General features: G+C 41.5%; 3 protein-coding genes across 3 annotated transcripts; all 3 read left to right on the top strand.

Moving 5' to 3' along the window:
- The first annotated feature begins 3,626 nt into the window (after positions 1 to 3,626).
- On the top strand, positions 3,627 to 5,275 carry LOC139646071 (uncharacterized). The gene is made up of 3 exons (XM_071521974.1): positions 3,627 to 3,680; positions 3,859 to 4,185; positions 4,832 to 5,275. The coding sequence occupies exons 1-3, from the start codon at positions 3,644 to 3,646 to the stop codon at positions 4,927 to 4,929; spliced, it is 462 nt and encodes a 153-aa protein (XP_071378075.1). The 5' UTR covers positions 3,627 to 3,643; the 3' UTR covers positions 4,930 to 5,275.
- Positions 5,276 to 5,997: 722 nt separating this feature from the next.
- bud13 (BUD13 homolog) lies at positions 5,998 to 9,449 on the top strand. The gene is made up of 10 exons (XM_071521964.1): positions 5,998 to 6,137; positions 6,292 to 6,382; positions 6,847 to 6,931; positions 7,018 to 7,254; positions 7,411 to 7,715; positions 7,830 to 7,938; positions 8,146 to 8,284; positions 8,412 to 8,602; positions 8,706 to 8,787; positions 9,000 to 9,449. Exons 1-10 carry the CDS (start codon positions 5,998 to 6,000, stop codon positions 9,091 to 9,093), a joined length of 1,473 nt encoding a protein of 490 aa, XP_071378065.1. The 3' UTR covers positions 9,094 to 9,449.
- A 582-nt stretch (positions 9,450 to 10,031) lies between these two features.
- snrnp35 (small nuclear ribonucleoprotein 35 (U11/U12)) lies at positions 10,032 to 11,092 on the top strand. Its single transcript, XM_071521968.1, has one exon. It carries the CDS (start codon positions 10,193 to 10,195, stop codon positions 10,964 to 10,966), a length of 774 nt encoding a protein of 257 aa, XP_071378069.1. The 5' UTR covers positions 10,032 to 10,192; the 3' UTR covers positions 10,967 to 11,092.
- Positions 11,093 to 17,641: the final 6,549 nt, after the last annotated feature.

The raw sequence follows: 17,641 nt of genomic DNA on the forward strand, positions 1-17,641 counted from the left end.
ACACAATATTATGTTAACGGGCTGGCTAGCTAATACTACTGGTTTAATCAATTCCCGTTGCCTCTGTCAGAGCTGGTGTCACATTCATACGCAATGCGCACTTTTGATGCAAGCACAGTAAGTCAGACTAATGTTAGGTTACAGTCCTCTCCTCTGCGTCGATGCAGCAAAAAAGTAATGTTGCAAAAAAGGACATATCCTTCTGGAGCAGAGAAAAGAAAGAAGAAGAAAACAGAAGATGAGAAAAAACAGAAAGATAAAGGTATGTTTGCATTACAGGTGGGCGTCTGGGCAATATGGCAAAAATGTCATATCACGATTTTTTTCAGGCAGGATCACGATCACGGATTCTTTTTCATGTTGGTTTTTAAGACTATTTTGCAAGTTACTGAACAGTACAACCAAACAAATTTCCTTATTTAATAAAATATAGCCCTACAAGGTAACAAAACCTAAAAGAAAAAAGAATAACAGACCATTTAGGCATTGTCTGCTGGTTTATTTTGTTACTTTTCAGTACACCACATTCAGTATGCCACTTAGTACTGTATCACTTTGAATATTAAAGTGCAAATTAACACCAGACCACTCTTGTGAGTTTGGTACCTTTTAAGATTAAAAACCATAGAAGGGTAAAAACATGCCAGGCTGACATTGGTATGATGTAAGAACACAGCTACAACTAATAAAATTGATAATGGGTGTGTTAGATTTACAGTAGGTGTGCGAATGATCAAGCATTGACAATAGTCAATAGTATTGGCGGCGCCGAGGCGGTGGGGAGCCCCCAAATCAAATTCTGCTTAGGGCCCCATAAAGGCTTGGGCCGGCTCTGTGGCAGACGCTTCATCCAAAGCGACGTACACATGAGATTTTAATACAACACAAGCAAGGATCTAGTCAGGAGAGAACAACGAGAGTAAGTGCCATAAAGCTAAATTCTGCTCCGACAGGACATAGGTGCTACGAGGCAGTGCATAGAGGAAATGCATAGAGTGCATAGAGTTACACAGTCCATCATTACACAGTCCATCAGGTGAGAAGGTGTTCACTAAAGAGCTGGGTCTAGTTTGCAGATTTAACAATAACAATGTGAAATAAAAATATAGAATATTTATAAATATGCACTTGAGGACCACAAAAGGCATTTTAGGCCAGATACTTATAGGGACCCTCCCTTAGGTTGGGGCCCTTAATTGGTGTTCATACCCCTAGTCCCCTGACTACGGTGCCCCAAGGCCCATATAGTTTGTCCAAATCTGTTTATCCTGTTCAGACTCAGTGACATGGAATTTAAAATAGGTGTTTATTAATTTTTGGATGTTTTTTGCTATTTGGAATTGAATTAACAAAATGCCAAACCACAGTGAAGTGAAAGCCACTCCACCACCTTGCTGCATCCAGTCTTATAGCAAGCCACATTGTTACTGCTGATCAACCAGAAGCCAGAAACCACATCGATGTGCTGCTATAGACAGCAAGGCACAGCTAAATTATCAAATACAAATTCATTCATTGCATCGAAGACAAGTACTGACATTTCAAGTCATTACTGCAAGTTAATGTCAAATCTCAAGTCACTTGCCTTTCATGTTTCAAGTCATCAGTTTTGTAACTTAAATACAAGTCCACACTTTCTGGCCATATAGGCAAAAAGGAAAGTGGACAACAAACATCTGGCTAATTCTTCTGTATTCTTCTCTCTCTCTGTATTCTATTTGTTAAGATTAATGCACGCAAGCCCACCATGCTGCTGACAGACGGGACCCTGGTGTATCCATGGGTAACTCTTTAGTTTCATCCAGGTAACTCTTTAAATTTGCAAATATAATATTGTTTTATTATTATTTTCCATAGGTTTATCTGCAATAAGTTTCACTTAAGGTGTTGCTACACAGTAACAAGAATTTCTTCAATTGTTTTCATAGTTCATATTTGGTACTGCTGACTCCAAGGTGTCAGCATTTGGCTTTTACCTCTCACTCTCCTCTCAAAAAAGTGGGCATTAGTGGGATGATGTGGATGCATTCCATGGTGTGAAATCCCTAATTTCTCAATGCATTTTCTATCTAGATATAGCAGTTACAAATGTAAGTAAAAGAGATAATGCTACTGTGTAAACTAATGACACATACATGTATCTTGATACAGGCACCTTGTCATGAAGCCCATGAATCCTCTGCTTGCTTTGTGAAATCCCATTCATCGCCCTTTAGGTGGAGACATTGAGTCGTGCTACATAAGGCGTTGACAACAACATGACATGAAATTTCTGGGGCATCACAAATTCTATGGGGTATGCATTTACACAGTACAGGAATGATGGAAATTAAAATGACAATCTCTTGTGTTATTAATAAAAGCAGATTTAAGGGGGCCATTCCTTTATAAATTACAGTAAGATATGCATTGTGATGCAGATGGGAGGCTGCATGTGATTCAGAGCACAGTAAGTGAATCTCTGTGAAACCCATCTAATAGCATCTAACAGAAGTAAGGCTAAGAGACTACTGCATGGCGAGACATGAAGGGCAAGAGAGGAGGACAGGAGAGCTGAGGAAATGAGACAAAGGTGAGGAGAGGACCGAGGAGGAAAGGAGACAAGGTCATAACACCCTGCTGTTAAAAATGATGAGTTTCACTTCTGCACACAGCCTGCCTGCCTGCCTGCCTGCCTGGTGTCCTCTATCAGACACACACTGCAGAGGAGAAAGACGAATCAGCACTCTCCGGTCTGCCCTTATCCCTCCCACTCTTGCTCCATCTCTCTGTTTCCCTCCCACCTTCTTTCACAAGTGTGACACTCTGCAGTGCTACACCAGAGCAGGTACCACAGCAGCAGTGAGACACACACTGCCCAGGCTGCCAGCCGCTATAAACATCCAGGCCAGACAAGAGCAGGCAGACAGAAGTTGCTCCATCACCCAGCCCTGACGGAGGTAAGGCTCCTCAAAGACATTGAAGCTGGGGGAAAAGATTTGAGGACTCGGGGTGTATCCGAATGCATTATTTATAAAGACGTGGAATATGCTAGAGGACAGAGCTATGCAGGGCGAGGTAACAGGAAATAACTATGCGCAGTACGTAATATTTAGGCTTTAAACACTGGTAAATGTGACACTGGGGTAATAGAAATGATGACAAACATCTGTGGGATAGTATTGCAAACAGATGCTTCAACTGAAAGGAGGAAACATCTTTCGTTTTACATCATGTCCAATCAACTGAATCGGCCACAGGAGGATTTGAGCCAAGTAGAGACGTCTCGAGGACATTTAAAGGAATTTAGATTAACCTTAACTCTGTGTGTGAGTGAGTGTCACTGCTAAGCATTTGAATACTTATATTTGCTGTTACAGATATGGGCAGATAGACAGAAAAACACAAACACAGTGACACATGCTCACACACGCACACACACTTTGTCAAAGTGACAAAAATATTGGTGATGTCTGAATTCATGTTAACATAATGTACATGATCTGAATGAGACATTTGAAAACAATTTCTTGATCTTGCATTAGAATTAATGTGACATGCTCTATGTAATTGCTTTTCTTTCTCCCCTTTCTCTCTCTTTCTTTCTTCTCATCCGCATACACAAACACACACACACACCAAGTTGGATGGGTGTATCTCCATCATGGTCAAGTCTCTGTTTGTCTATGGAGTCCTGGGAGGTGAGAATAGTTTACAAGAAACATATTTTCCACACTGGTATTTAGAGGCCCCTATCCTCTGTTTATTGAATAACCCAGTGATATAATATAATAAAGAGTTTTAAATAAATAAATATGTCTCTACATCCTTGATGCTAACTTTTCTGCATTTCTCACCTCCCTCTGTGCTTTGCCCCAGTGTTGCTGGTCCCAGTACTGTGCGATTTGATAACAGTGTGCGTTGAGGATGACGAGGACCTGAGAGTGGACTGTCGCATCAATCCCAAACCCAGCCAGTACAACAGCTATGAGTTCTCCTGGTCCTCTGGATCCAAAGAGACCCTCATTAACACCAATGTCTCAGGCTCGGCCGCAGATGTGCAGTTTAAAGACCAGAGCTACGTGGAGGAGCTGGAACCTCATGGCTACCGGATGACGCTCTCCGGCTTTACACACACACTCCCATACAACACCACCTACATATGCAAAATATCCAAGGTGGTTGCCTCTGTCTACGTAGAGAGAGGTAGGTGGATTGAATGTGTGTGTGTGTGTGTGTGTGTGTGTGTGTATGTGTGTGTGGCAGGGTTGGGGCCATTCATGAATTGAATTGAGAATGCATGGTAAATTCCAATTAAATTCCTGGAGTTGGAATTGGAATTGAGCCCAGCTCTAAGGAAACACAACTGGAATTGAATGGGAATGACATGAAACAGAATTGAATTCTATTAAATTCTATGAAATTCCTCAACATTATGAATCAAATAAAAGACAGTTAAACAAATCAAATGCATTCAATCATAATGTATGTATTAAGATTACATGTTATGCATCAAATACCACCTGAAAGGTTCCTTAAACATTTTAGGATATTCAGTAGTGATAATATATAACCTCAGATATGTGGTAAGAAAATTTCACAGAATTTCATTGAATTAAATTAAACTTCCTGAAATTCCAATTTTATTTATTGTTTTTTTCAAATCCAATTCCAGTTCCTCAGTCAAATTGGAATTGATGAGATGAGTTCATTCATGAATTGACCCCAACCCTGTTGTATGGATTTGAGTGAGTGAATGTAAATGAGAATATGTGAATAAAAGAGTGGGAGTCAAAGACATGGGTGAGAGATTTTTGTCAGTAGTTTACATCTTACTTTTCTTTCTCTGCAGAACATCTTCTTCCATGTTCAGCTGTCAGCATGTTCCTGAAGACCTCCTGCTCCTGGATCGTTTGTCTGCTTCTCTTCTTCTGTCACACACACAGCTGAGGGCTATCCTTACACTGACACACACACACACACACACACACACGTCTCGACATCTTTCCACATCCACAGACGTCCCTGCAGTAACGTCACATCTCATGATCGTGTCATGATCAGCTTGCATCTGTCTCTTTTTCTCTCCTCTCGTCCCTCCCTTCCTCCTGAGTGCACTTAAATAATGGAAGATGGTTTCTTAACATTGTTGGAAGATGTAGAATGAAGACGAATGGCAAAATGTAGCAGCACAAATTTTCAGGCAGAGGCCCAAACAGCTGTATGTATATGAATATACTGTATAAGTTGCCATGCAAATCTTACTGTAGATGCTGCAGCATTTATTTAATAAAGCAACTCTCATAAAAGCAACGCATTGCCTTTCACTTCTTAAAATGTGTAAATAACTGTACAATACCTATATAAAACATTTTTACAATTCAAATTTGATACTTACCTTTGGTCACTGGTGAAACATAATTGGTTGAATGAGAGTATAGGCCTACTATCACACAACACACAAACTCTATAATTGCTAGAGAATAAGGTGATTGTGTTTGAAAATTGAGAATCACAACATACAGTTAGTGTTTTAGTGTTAAGTTGTTAGTGTAACTGTTAAGGAGTTCACAAAAGTCAAGAGTTATTACATAGATGCAACTGGGGTCCACAAATTAAGACTAAGCATCTACTTGCCACAGATTGCATGCTATGATTCCTTTACATTTAGTGTATTAAATAATCTGGTACTCTTATTGTCACTGAACGCTTGCAACACCTTAAAACAACTGTAATTTTAAAACATGGAGCACTCTCTATTTTCTGATAAGATGTTATGCTCAAAAGACTCGTAAAAATCAATGCAATATAAGTGTATTATGCATGTCTTTGTCTGTGTGGTAGTAGTGGGTGCAAGGGGACATGTAAGGGAAACGTGAAACGGCGACAAACAATGCTATAAAACACTGTAAGTCATTGTAATTCATGTATTTCACCTTGTACTGTTCGAGCCTGTATATGAGTAAGTGTTTGTCCCTCAGGGTCATCCGTAGTTTCCGACAACAGTGGTGCTTAATGATGGCCGCTTCCACTGGTAGCAGCAAAGGAGCCGAGCTATCTAAAGCTGAGTACCTAAAGCGTTATTTATCCGCTGACGACGATGTGAAGAAGTCGAAGGGGAAGGTTAAAAAGAAACGGAGTAAGGTTCCCGAGAAACGGTGAGTCGTGATAATATTTTAATAGATTTATTGCCGGTTGTTCCGGCAGTCCTGTTAGCCGTTTAACTTTAGCCAACTAGCGCTACTTTTCCTTCGTTGTCAACTCGTGAATTAACTAATGTGTAACTCTTATTTACATCTCATATTATCCAAGGCTAAAAATAGTGGACGATGATATAGACTGGAAACAGATGATGACTAAAGAGGAGAATGAGTTTGAGGAGGACGAAGAGGAAGCTCCAGTGGTGAGTTCGCTAACGTTAGCTAGCTGGCTGCTAGTTAAAAAATAGTCTGCATCCATTCCCTTAACATGCAGTGGTTAGCCCGCTAGCTGGTGGGTGGCTTCTCATTCATTTATACTGTAAACATTAAATAAATGCCATGTATTTGACTTGTTAATGATTCCATTCGGACATGTCTGGGATCAGACGGGGCAAAATGAAGAGTGGAAATTTTGTTATTTTTAAATCTCATAATGTAAATTGTCTGATGCATCGGGCCTCTGAGCATTTCATACTATGCATTATGCTTAGCATTTTGCTATCTAACTCTGGGATGAATATCTAAATGAAACCCTGTTTTGAGTGGTGCGTTGTTTGCTAGTCAAAAAAAACATTCAAGATATCAATTTGTAGTTTAATTGGTTTATTGAACGGCAGAAAAGTTATTTACAGAGTAAAACTTGACATGCTTGTGTTTGTCTACTCAGATTGCTGAAGTGATTGATGATCGGCCAGAGGAGGTGAAACAGCTAGAAGCCTTCAGAACCAGCAACAAGTGGAAAGTGATGGCAGGTAATGAACTGATGTGTTTGGGAAAGAGAGAGAGTGAGAAGTGTCTGTGTGGTGAAGAATGTAAGTTGAGTCTTCTCCCCTGGTAGCTGATGAAGAGGACGAGGAATTTCCAGAGCCTGCGGCATCGAGTAGCACTCGCCACGATTCGCCAGAGCCCACATCATTCAGAAGGAGCAGACATGATTCGGAAGAGGCAGGGCCTGTCAGAAAGACCCAGCATGACTCGGCGGACGTGTCACCTCCCAGGAGACGTCGTCATGACTCACCAGACCTGTCCCCCAAGAGACAACAATCGGGGAAATCTTGGAAGGTGCAAAGCAGAGGTAAGTGAGTCTGAATCTGGGCTCTACCTGAACTTATTGCCGGCCCTTCATCTTCCAATTGTTCTAATAACTGAGCTTGCAGATGTGAAAAGAACTTTTGGTTAAGTGTTTGATGAAGCATTTAGTGAAGTATTTGAATATGGTTTTCTTTGTCAGATTCATCCCCAGTCAGGAGAAAACCCAACTCATCATTCTCAAGTCAAAAGCGTTCACCTGATGCTCATCAGTCACCGCTGGCAAAGAGGGCTCAGACCAGGCATGACTCGGACTCTGACCAGTCCCCTCCGAGGAAAAAGCCACTAAAGGGTGGAGCGTCAGACTCTGACCAATCCCCTCCGAGGAGGCGGTCAAAAACAAGACGAGGCTCTGATTCTGACCAATCACCGCCCAGGAGGCGAACACAGACTGGAAGGGCTTCAGACGACGATCTGTCTCCTCCTCGCAGGTCTGGCCAATCACAGGTGAGCAAATGATGCTAGTTCAGCTGGAGTTGGAAACCTCCTTTGCCTAATAATTTAGTGTCTCTTCAGTGAAAAACTGAATGGAACCATGTTGTTTTGATTCCTTGTTTTCAGGGCCCGAGGATGCTTTCTGGAGCGAAGGCAGGTCTGGTTTCCATAGATGTTCTAAGGAAAGAGCAGGAGGAGAACCGACGCAGAGAGAAAAACAACCTGACACTAGAAGGTCAGCTCAGCTTTTCTCTTAAGATACTTTGCTACATAGCTGTTGATTGCAAAGCACAGAAGACTTTCTATCACACACTATCTGCACGACACATGCATAGTCCCAAATGGTTCTAGATTCTAAGTATAGTCATAGTTCTGTTTAATCCGTGTTAAGCTGAATGAAAACTGCGATGATGTTTTAAACCCATTTACTTGCTCTCACCAGATGACTCCCGCAATGCCCAGACTGTGTTCAGAGACAAGAGTGGTAAAAAGAGGGATTTAGATTCAGAGAGAGAAGAACAGAGGAGGAAAGCTGGAGAGAAATCGGCAAAGGATGAGAAATACGCTCAATGGGGAAAAGGGTAAGACTCCAACATATTTTTACACATTTGAGAAGGCTGATACTGAGTATCCTCGTGTGTAGATAAGTATTGAAATGTGTTATGATGTGCATACTTGTTTCTGTTTAAAATCAATGTGTGTTTATAGGCTGGCTCAGGGCCAGATGCATCAGCAGAAAATTGTGGACGCACTGCATGAAGTCCAGAAGCCGCTGGCACGTCACTGTGATGACGAGGATCTTGACCGCATGCTGAGAGAGCAGGAAAGGGAGGGAGATCCAATGGCTGCTATGCTCCGACGAAAAAAGGACCGCAATGTGAAGTTGCAAGGTGTCAAAGGTGAGATACTTTGTTCACTGAGGTGACTGCAGCAAAAATGGTTGGTTACCACCAACTGGTATAAAGTTTTAAGCTGCTCAAACTTGCTGTTTTTGTTTTGCAGAGAAACCACGGTATAAAGGCCCAGCGCCGCCTCCAAACCGTTTCAATATTCTACCAGGCTATCGCTGGGATGGGGTTGACAGGTATAGTGTGTGTGTGTGTGTGAGTGAGTGAGTACATGTGACACAATTGTAATGTGTTGATTGTGACCATATGTTCTTTATTTGCTGTTAAAATTGTTACATTTTGGTCTTGAAAAAAAAAAATATCTTGCATACTTGAGGGTGGGATACCCACTCCATGATTTAAAAATAAAAAAAACATTGGTAAACATTTTTTTGTGTGTGTCTCCCAGGTCCAATGGTTTTGAAAAGAAGCGCTACACCAGGATGGCGGATAAAAAGGCAGTGCAGGAGGAAGCTTACAAATGGAGTGTGGAAGACATGTAATGGCAGTCGGAAACAACTGATGGTTAGAGAGCAGAGCTGAAGTGCAAGATTGCCCATCCTCATCAGAATTAGTGTGATATGAAAGACAAGAGCAATCAGCCAGAAAGAACATTTGAATCTTGCTATAAGCAGAACTGCAGACCAGACACATGCAGTTACCCACTGTACAATGTAATTCAAATTACATTTTGAATAGTAGTAGAGACTGGGGAAGACTTTGTTCATCTCAGCAGAGATGAACAAATAACAGATTGATAAACTACCAACATGATAACTGTACATAGCAGTGAATTGACAGCATCTTTACGCTTTTGTAATTATTGATTCAGTGTGGAGCCAGAACAGATGTTTGTGTTTTTCACTGTTTTATTAAATAATGTTTTTGTAAAGTGTTGTGCCCTGTGTTATCACTGTTCACACATACTTTGGTTGGTAACATGTACATCCATAAGTTGACAATCATATTATGAAGCTGTACCGTACTGGCAAATATGACATAGTACATATTTGGTTGAATGTTAGGGAAAAGTGCAATACATGTGCAACATGATGTAGCCTGTTAATCAATTATTTTAGTTATTTAATGTATTTTTGAAAACAATGGGAGCCTATGACTTCCGGGAGTTCAGGCAAACAGTAGGACAGACCAAGGAGGTTCTATATTTGGACAGACAGTAGTAGCTCCTGGCAAATAGACTTCAGTGGTAATAATGGCGATAGGAACAAGTACAACTACACCGGTGTTATCCTTGTATGTACAGTACTTGCGTTGTACAAATGATAAATATTGTACAGAGGAATAGCGACATCGTGAGGCCGTTGGGGTTAATCGCATCACTGATTGAGTAGGAACCATTTTCAAAAGGAACAGCAGGTTTCGGTTCCGTACGGAATATTTTTGTTGATGCACGCACTGTTGCACGTTCCGTTCGTTTGATTTCGAGAGGAGGCAGAAGCAAAACATTGAAGAAGAAGAAAGATAGGTTATCTCTGGCTTCACTTCGTTTATTCGTGATTAATGGAGTGAAGTTAGCAGCCAGAAAGGTCGTAGATGTATCCCGAAACGTGAACGGAGAACTGTTATTTAAGTTGGCCGAAAATGAGCGACTGGAGTCCGATAGCGAAGGTGTACGACCCGCTGAAAGCTGGCAGTATCGACGGCACCGATGTGGAGCCCCATGACCGGGCCGTATGGAGGGCTATGGTGGCCCGATACAAGCCAAACAAAGGCGTTGTCGGGGACCCGCTCCTCACCCTGTTCGTCGCCCGCTTGAACCCCCAGACAACCGAGGATAAACTGCACGAAGTGTTTTCCAAATACGGAGACATCCAGCGGCTGCGACTGGTGAGAGACATCATCACCGGCTTCTCCAAAGGATACGCGTTCATTGAGTACAAAGAGGAGCGGTCCGTCGTCCGGGCCCGCAGAGACGCCAATAAGTTAGTGGTGGACCAACACGAGCTGTTTGTGGATTTTGAGCAGGAGAGGACGCTCAAGGGATGGGTGCCACGGCGGCTAGGTGGCGGGCAAGGAGGGAAGAAAGAGTCCGGACAGCTGCGCTTTGGTGGGAGAGACAGACCTTTCCGCAAGCCCATCAACCTCGGAGTCTCCTCGGTGCCTGACTGGTCAGGCGGCGGGAGAGAGTGGGACAGAGGGGGGGCGAGAGAGAGGGAGGACCGGCACAGAGAGAGGGACCGAGCACCGTCTCCGAGACACCACGACAGAGACACTGAGTGGGGGAGCAGAGGGAGGAGGGAGGACCGGGACCGGGGCAGAGACAGGGATTTCTACAGAGACAAGGACAGGAGCGGAGAGAGAGAGAGGGAGGACAGAAGACACGCGGACAGGAACAGGCACAGGGACAGGAGATGAAGTCTGTATTCACAGCTTGAGATGAAGAAAGTCAAAACTGATTTCACGATAGGATCAAAGCAAGTCTGTGACAGATGTTTTGATCCACACACTAGCTGTTTTCCTCCATGCAGACATTTCAGAGGGGGGGGGGGGGGGGGGGGTGATACCAAGTGGGCAGTGAAATGGAGTGTGGTACAGCAATGCCGTTTTTTATGTATATAAGATGTGATGAGACCTGTGCTGTGCATGTCAATCCTTCACAGATCTGCCTTTTCTGTGAAAACATGACCAGTAGTAAGTGACAACAAAAGCCTTAAAAGCTGAAGCTGCAACCAAATGGAAAAGGGGAATTGTTTTAAAACACATCAGTAGGTGTGACCTGCCAGTTTTGAAATCTGCCTACATGTTAATCTGAGGAATATTACAATCTTGTCACGTTGTTTGAATCTTGTTTGCTTTCCCCAGATGGGCAGTCTAACAAACTAGACTCCATAAGTCATGCAAATGTTTGTACTGATGTAGATTTGTGGAGCTACATAGTTTAAATTTGTACGAAGCCGCTGACCAAGGGGCTGTCCCATACTGGCTGTCCCATACTGGCTGCCTGCAGCAGGGGGAAACAGAAAGAAAATAAATGAGTTTAACACAACAGTATGTCACTGTCATTTTGATATAAATTCTCAACCTCCTAATCCAGAAATTAAAAGGACTATGGTGAAAACAAATGGAGTTCTTTCCTTCACGGCTATCATGGGTAACATTTGGTTGTAAGCCCAAATTTTATGTTTTATGTGCTGCTTTGCCACTAGCAAAGCAGCACTGCTGTATAATTATTTGCTGTATAATTACTTGGTAATAAAAAATCCAGAGCCATAACCAAAACAAAAGTTCACTTGGGACAAAGCATCCAACAAGCAACAATTCCCACCCACTTTCTCATAAAGCCAAAATTCCATTAAAAAATATGTTTTTGTCATTTGTGGTACGTTTAAATGCAGGCTGATTGTACTGTAAAATGTAACTTATAATTGGCAACCTGAATTCCATTGAAACATACTAACACTATTTTCCTGACTTTTCAATTACATATTTTCAAAACAAAACATTGTTTTGTGATGTAGATTTGGTTTGCAGACAGGGTTTACAATGAAAACACTAAAAATACATAAATCTCCTCAACACATACCATACAGACGAGCACAAGATTATTAGACCATTCAGGGAGTCAGTCTTTTGATATAGTGCAATAAAGTTAGTCATCAGAGTGGCTCAGGTATGATGTAATGACCCAGATTTCTAACATTCTGTTGTTTTCTTTTTCTATGCTGAAGTCTCACTTAAGCAGCTACAATCCCCAGTCCCTCCACCTGAAGCAGATGATGTTTCAGTCATGAGTCACTGGGAGGATTGTTGTCTCTCAGACTGACCACAAGTATGCCTCAAGTCATGGATATAAAATGTTGAAGATCTGGTGTTTGAATTACTTCATCAAGCGCTATCCAAAGGCTACATGTGCAGCAAAGCCTGGTCTGTGTGCACATCATCTGCCCACAAGCTGTCATCAAACTGAGCTCTCCGCTGGGAGTTTCATCAGCTGATATGTGAGAAGAAACTGAGAGAAGAGATTGTACTGAAGAGAGGAGATTCCTCAGTAGCATTGATATAACAATTAGAGTAAAATAAAGCAACTAAATTAAATTTACTAAATCACACTGAATAATTAACATATTTCTTAAATTGTTAGAATTATCAGTACTAAATTGGTGAACTACCATTGTGAGCAAATATTTTATTGTCTCATGCTGGTGCTTTTAACAGCAGAATTTTTACTAGCAGGACACAAACATGATGTTTTCAAATCTGGAATTAACTCTTAAGTCATCCTATGTCAACAGGTAAGTGCAGGAATTAAAAATAGAGAGGATGACAATTACATCTATTCTCATCCCTCTGTAATACAACTGAAAGCAAATTAATCCCTAAAAGTCCCATCATTGCTTTTGTAAGCTTCCAGCAGAGGTGCATAAGAGGTTTTTCTGCTCATTCAGGGAATAGAGGGGCTGACAGTAAGGGATGAGATATCTCTGTTGTGATTGGCTGATTCTAATGATCCACAGTCTTCTATTGGACAACGACGCAGAGAGCACTGCTGTCAGCTAATCAGAATAGTAGGATGAAAGCAACCCCAACATATGCAGGGGACAGGAGGCATGAGCTGAAAAAGTGATAGACAAATGGATAGAGTCATTCGAGTGATGTGAGGTCTCTGATTGGATGTCTATCGGCATAATGGTCACATGGATCCTGTTCCATAGAGGTACAGACACAAACACACACACACACACAGAGGAATGGATATGCATAAGAGAGGGGGAGGGAGGAAAGAGGGACAGGGAACACATCGACCATATAGTCCTCTAGCTATCTGTTTCTCTAGCTAACAGTCATGTCAAACCCATGGAAGAACCAAAGTCATGCTTTAGTTGTTTTTAGTGTAAATAAGACATAATGGATGCAGAAACATGAAAAAAATTCCTAACCCCTGACCTTATTTTGCTAGAGAGACTGAGAAACACTTCATTGTAGTAGTGCAGTACATGTTACATTATATCAGACTGTTAAACTACCAATATGTTTAGTGTATAACAGTAAAATTTTGTGCATAACAGTAAATTGACGGTTTTATGCCTGTGTAATTATTGAAGCAACTCAAAGCCAACACTGATGTGCATGTTTTTCACTGGTTTATTAAATCATGTTTTTGTAAAGTACTGTGGCCTGGATTATGTGATTATGAACACATCTTATGCTTGGAAATATTTAGAGCTAACTGCAAACTGGGATTTATTATCATATTATAGAGTTGTACAGTACTGACACTAAATAGGAAATTGTATAATAAGAACTTATGTGAAGTCATTTGCACATTTTAGGTTCATAGAGATAAGATAAAGCACATTATTTTGTTTCTGAATTCTTGGGAAATGTCCACGCTAGATGATTTCAACTGTACAGCATAGATGATATAGACTGTCACTCAAAAGTGGTGTTTGGTTGCCCGGACGACGTGGTTCTCAGTCTGCCGGGACGCCTGTGGTTCATCACAGGCCAACCAGCATAAGTCTCTCTCTGGACTGTCCTGAACTCTAGCCTGTGAAACAGCACACACACACACACACACACATTGATGAGTTATTGTCCACATGAAACCATAGTAAACTGTGATATTGTCAAAAGCCCTCTCACCTGAGGGCGGGGTTGATGGCGATGTTGTCAGGCTGAGGGAGGGCCGGCGTTCTCCTCCTGCAGGTCGGGGAGGGAGGAGGGAAATCTGTCTGGTACAGAGACTGCAGATCCATCCTCTCTTGCTCTCCCTTTGCCCCATTATTCATCGCTTTCACCCCAACCTGATTACTGTTGTCTTCTCGCTCATCCTCCCCTGGTTCCCTCTCTGGGTCGTTGATCCTCCTTCCTCTTTGTCCCGAGGATGTGAGGCGAGAGTGGTGGGACTCCCGCTGGGCGGTCTGGAGGATCTGGTCTCCTGTAGGGTGACCATTACCTTGGTAAGTGTTTAAAGGAATAGTTCACCCAAAAATGAAAATTATGTCAACATCTACTCACCCTCATGCCAAATGAAACACAGGTGAAATTTGTTAGTCCATATAACACACAGGGAGGCTGCCAGCACAACTTCGTAGCAACAACAACTGAAGTCAATGGGGACCAGTTCTTTAGAGTTCCAAAACAAAAACAGCCAAACAATCACACTGTGAATAGAAAGACCTATACACCATTATTTGTTGCAAATCAATCAGCTGTAGTTAAGATTTGCACTAAATTATGGTGTAAATATACTGTAGGTCTTTTTGGAACTCTGAAGAACTGGTCCCCACTGACTTCCGTTGTTTTGGAGAAGGCTGCTATGGAGTTGTGCTGGCAGCCTCCCTGTGTGTTATATGGCCAAACTTCACCTGTGATTCAACTGGCATGAGGGTGAGTAGATGATGACAGAATTTTCATTTTTGGGTGAACTATTCCTTTAATGCAATATAGCTAAATGATAAATGTCCCATCCTTCACCCTGAGGAGTGAGAGTTGTCATGATACCTTCTTGCAGTTGCGTTACTCAGTCTTCCTTCATTCATTGTCATTATCAGTTAACCATGGGCCTGTTTCACATCTTAACAGTGATTTTATTGCAGTTAATTTAGTTTAACGCTGTAGGTTGCAACCTATTCAAACAGTACTTTGCTGGCAAAGTTTAACAATTCAATTTTAGTAGGACAATAAATTAAAATTTGTTTTTCAGGAAAGTGACTGTGACCATTTTGCGGTCCTTGACATAGAGGCCAGACTGTCAGCATCTTTACATTTAACACTATACTGATTTTTGCCTCTTTCACTGTATTTTTCACCTCTTTTTGATTTAGTAATTAAAAATTGTAATGAAACATTTTTAGGAAAGAAGAACCCATCAACCTTTCCCTTCTCCCGTCTTCACACACACCCCATCCTTCTCCACAACTCACACACACATACACATATCCACTAAACACAACTTCACACACAACCTTGCATGCCCACACACACATTTCAGCACCCACACACTCTTACATACACACATGCAGCTTATCTAATAGCTGATAAGACGGGTTTACCCTCCAGGTTCAGGTTAGACTGCAGACCTTTGCCTCTCTCTTGCTGTGCTCCAGGCTTGGGGCAGAAAGCTTCTTGGGATGTCGTCTCCATCTTAGCAGGAGTGTCTGGGTAGAGCAGCAATCCTGGGACAGGAGACAGGATGGTTGGGGAGGGAAAGAGTGGGAGGTTAAAGGGGCCGTATTATAGGAATCAACATTTTTCTCATTTTAAATACATATGATCAAAGATGGTTAATGACAATACTGGTAATTTCTATTTTGTTTTGTTTTTTCAAGATTGTTTTTTTTTGGTGGGGGGATCTTTTCCTTTATTAGAGAGATGTAAGTGGAGACAGACAGAACAGATTGGGGTGGAGACGGGGATGACAAGCGACAACTGACAGGGACTGCAGATGAAAGCTAGCCTGTGCGGCTAAATCTGGCACTTTTACATGATGGACTAAAGTACTCATGTTAATTAATGTGCATTGTCCCTTCTTAAATAAATAAACTAAAACTTAAATAAATAAACTAAACTTAAATGTTTGAGTGGTTAAATTTAGAGTTATTGCATTTTGAAAAATCCTTCCATTTTTACAGTCTGTTTCAGACTAACTCCAGTAAACGCAACTGCACTTGCTGCTGATTGGCTCACCTCACTAAATGTTTGCTAACATCCTTCCAATTAGGCAAGTTTTCAGCATTTGAACTGGAAAGCCTTGTTTGCCTTGTTTGAATTAGAGGAGCAGGGTCCACAACTGTGACTGTTCTGTCTGTCTTCATATTCATTTAATCAATACCTAACTAATTCAATACTTAACTTAAGTACATTTATTTGCAAAACATCATGAAGAACATTTTCATATCCTGAATCATAGTGTATTTGAAAACAAAATCATGAAAACTTGATAAAATGGGACCATTAAAGGAGACAGAGAAGTGTTAAATGATTTATCTCAGGACATCTTCTGCTCTATCTGATGCTGGGACAGAGGACCAGCACACCTGTACCTGCAACTGTAGGGGGTTCTCCTCTGTAGCGTCGAGTGGGCAACAACAGTTTGTGGTGGGGACGTGGGTGCAACACGTTGGCATTTTGGATGAACACACTGCCCATTGGCTCCTGACTGTGCTGCTGGCTCATTGACATCACCAGCTCTGAATCTATGTATATTCAACAAATGCTATAAAAAAATTATCACATCAGGTTTTGTGTATCTTCAGAGGAAATATTTTCTGTTGTGCTAGACTGACAGCTATGCATTGTGGTTGAGCTATTCATGGAATCTCTAACGAAGACACAAAAATCTTAAAAGCCTTAAAATATAATGTATGGAATATTATGTAGTATATGTATTTCAAACTACTAGTAGATAAAGCTTAAAAACTATATTTCTTACCTCACATTTAGTAGAACAAACCACATAAGATCCGGTACAAATCTTTAGTGTTTCCCTACTGTCCACATTTCTCCATGCCGTGTGTATGTATGTGTGTGTGTGTGTGTGTGTGTGTGTGTGTGTGTGTGTGTGTGTGTCAGGTTATAAACAGAGCTACTTTAAGCTTGTTTACTGCAGTTGTCATGGTGTTCCATTCTTCTCCGGTGAGTGACAGATAGTTACTTGCTGGGACAATAAAGCAGTTGGACCACCAACAGAGAGCTGAAACTTTGCAATGGCTGGCTCAGAACAGATGGTTTAGAGGAGAACAGGAATTGATGTTGAAGGTTTTAGTGGACAACTGAAGACCGGCTGATAATTTTGGAGCTGGGCAGGATTGATTGGGTAGTGAAATAGTGATATTCTGGATGTCATTTACAATCAAGGCAAAACAAGGTAATGAGAGAGAACTTGTTTATTTAGAAGAGGGATATATTAGAGGAAGGTGCCATTATTGACCTGAAAGGCAAATGCACAAGTGGATCAATAAGTAATTGTTGCATTTGTACAATCAAGCAGCTCTGAGTGGATCTCTTGACCATACTGAATAACAGGAGACTACAGAAGCTCTGCTCTAGGTATTCATACACACACACACACGCACACACACACACACA

This window comes from Centroberyx affinis, unplaced genomic scaffold, assembly GCF_046629955.1.
Source record: "Centroberyx affinis isolate AG114_WGS23_722 - 3 ecotype Tasmania unplaced genomic scaffold, CSIRO-AGI_Caff_v1 ptg000946l_1, whole genome shotgun sequence".
NCBI lineage: Eukaryota > Metazoa > Chordata > Actinopteri > Beryciformes > Berycidae > Centroberyx > Centroberyx affinis.

Bases quoted from the DNA above. Each gene is read 5' to 3' on its own strand.
- LOC139646071 (XM_071521974.1), top strand. From the start codon at position 3,644: ATGGTCAAGTCTCTGTTTGTCTATGGAGTCCTGGGAG. The intron at 3,681-3,858 runs GTGAGAATAGTT...GCTTTGCCCCAG, and splicing joins TGTCTATGGAGTCCTGGGAG to TGTTGCTGGTCCCAGTACTG. The intron at 4,186-4,831 runs GTAGGTGGATTG...CTTTCTCTGCAG, and splicing joins CTCTGTCTACGTAGAGAGAG to AACATCTTCTTCCATGTTCA.
- bud13 (XM_071521964.1), top strand. From the start codon at position 5,998: ATGGCCGCTTCCACTGGTAGCAGCAAAGGAGCCGAGCTATCTAAAGCT. The intron at 6,932-7,017 runs GTAATGAACTGA...CTCCCCTGGTAG, and splicing joins CAAGTGGAAAGTGATGGCAG to CTGATGAAGAGGACGAGGAA. The intron at 8,788-8,999 runs GTATAGTGTGTG...TGTGTCTCCCAG, and splicing joins CGCTGGGATGGGGTTGACAG to GTCCAATGGTTTTGAAAAGA.
- snrnp35 (XM_071521968.1), top strand. From the start codon at position 10,193: ATGAGCGACTGGAGTCCGATAGCGAAGGTGTACGACCCGCTGAAAGCT.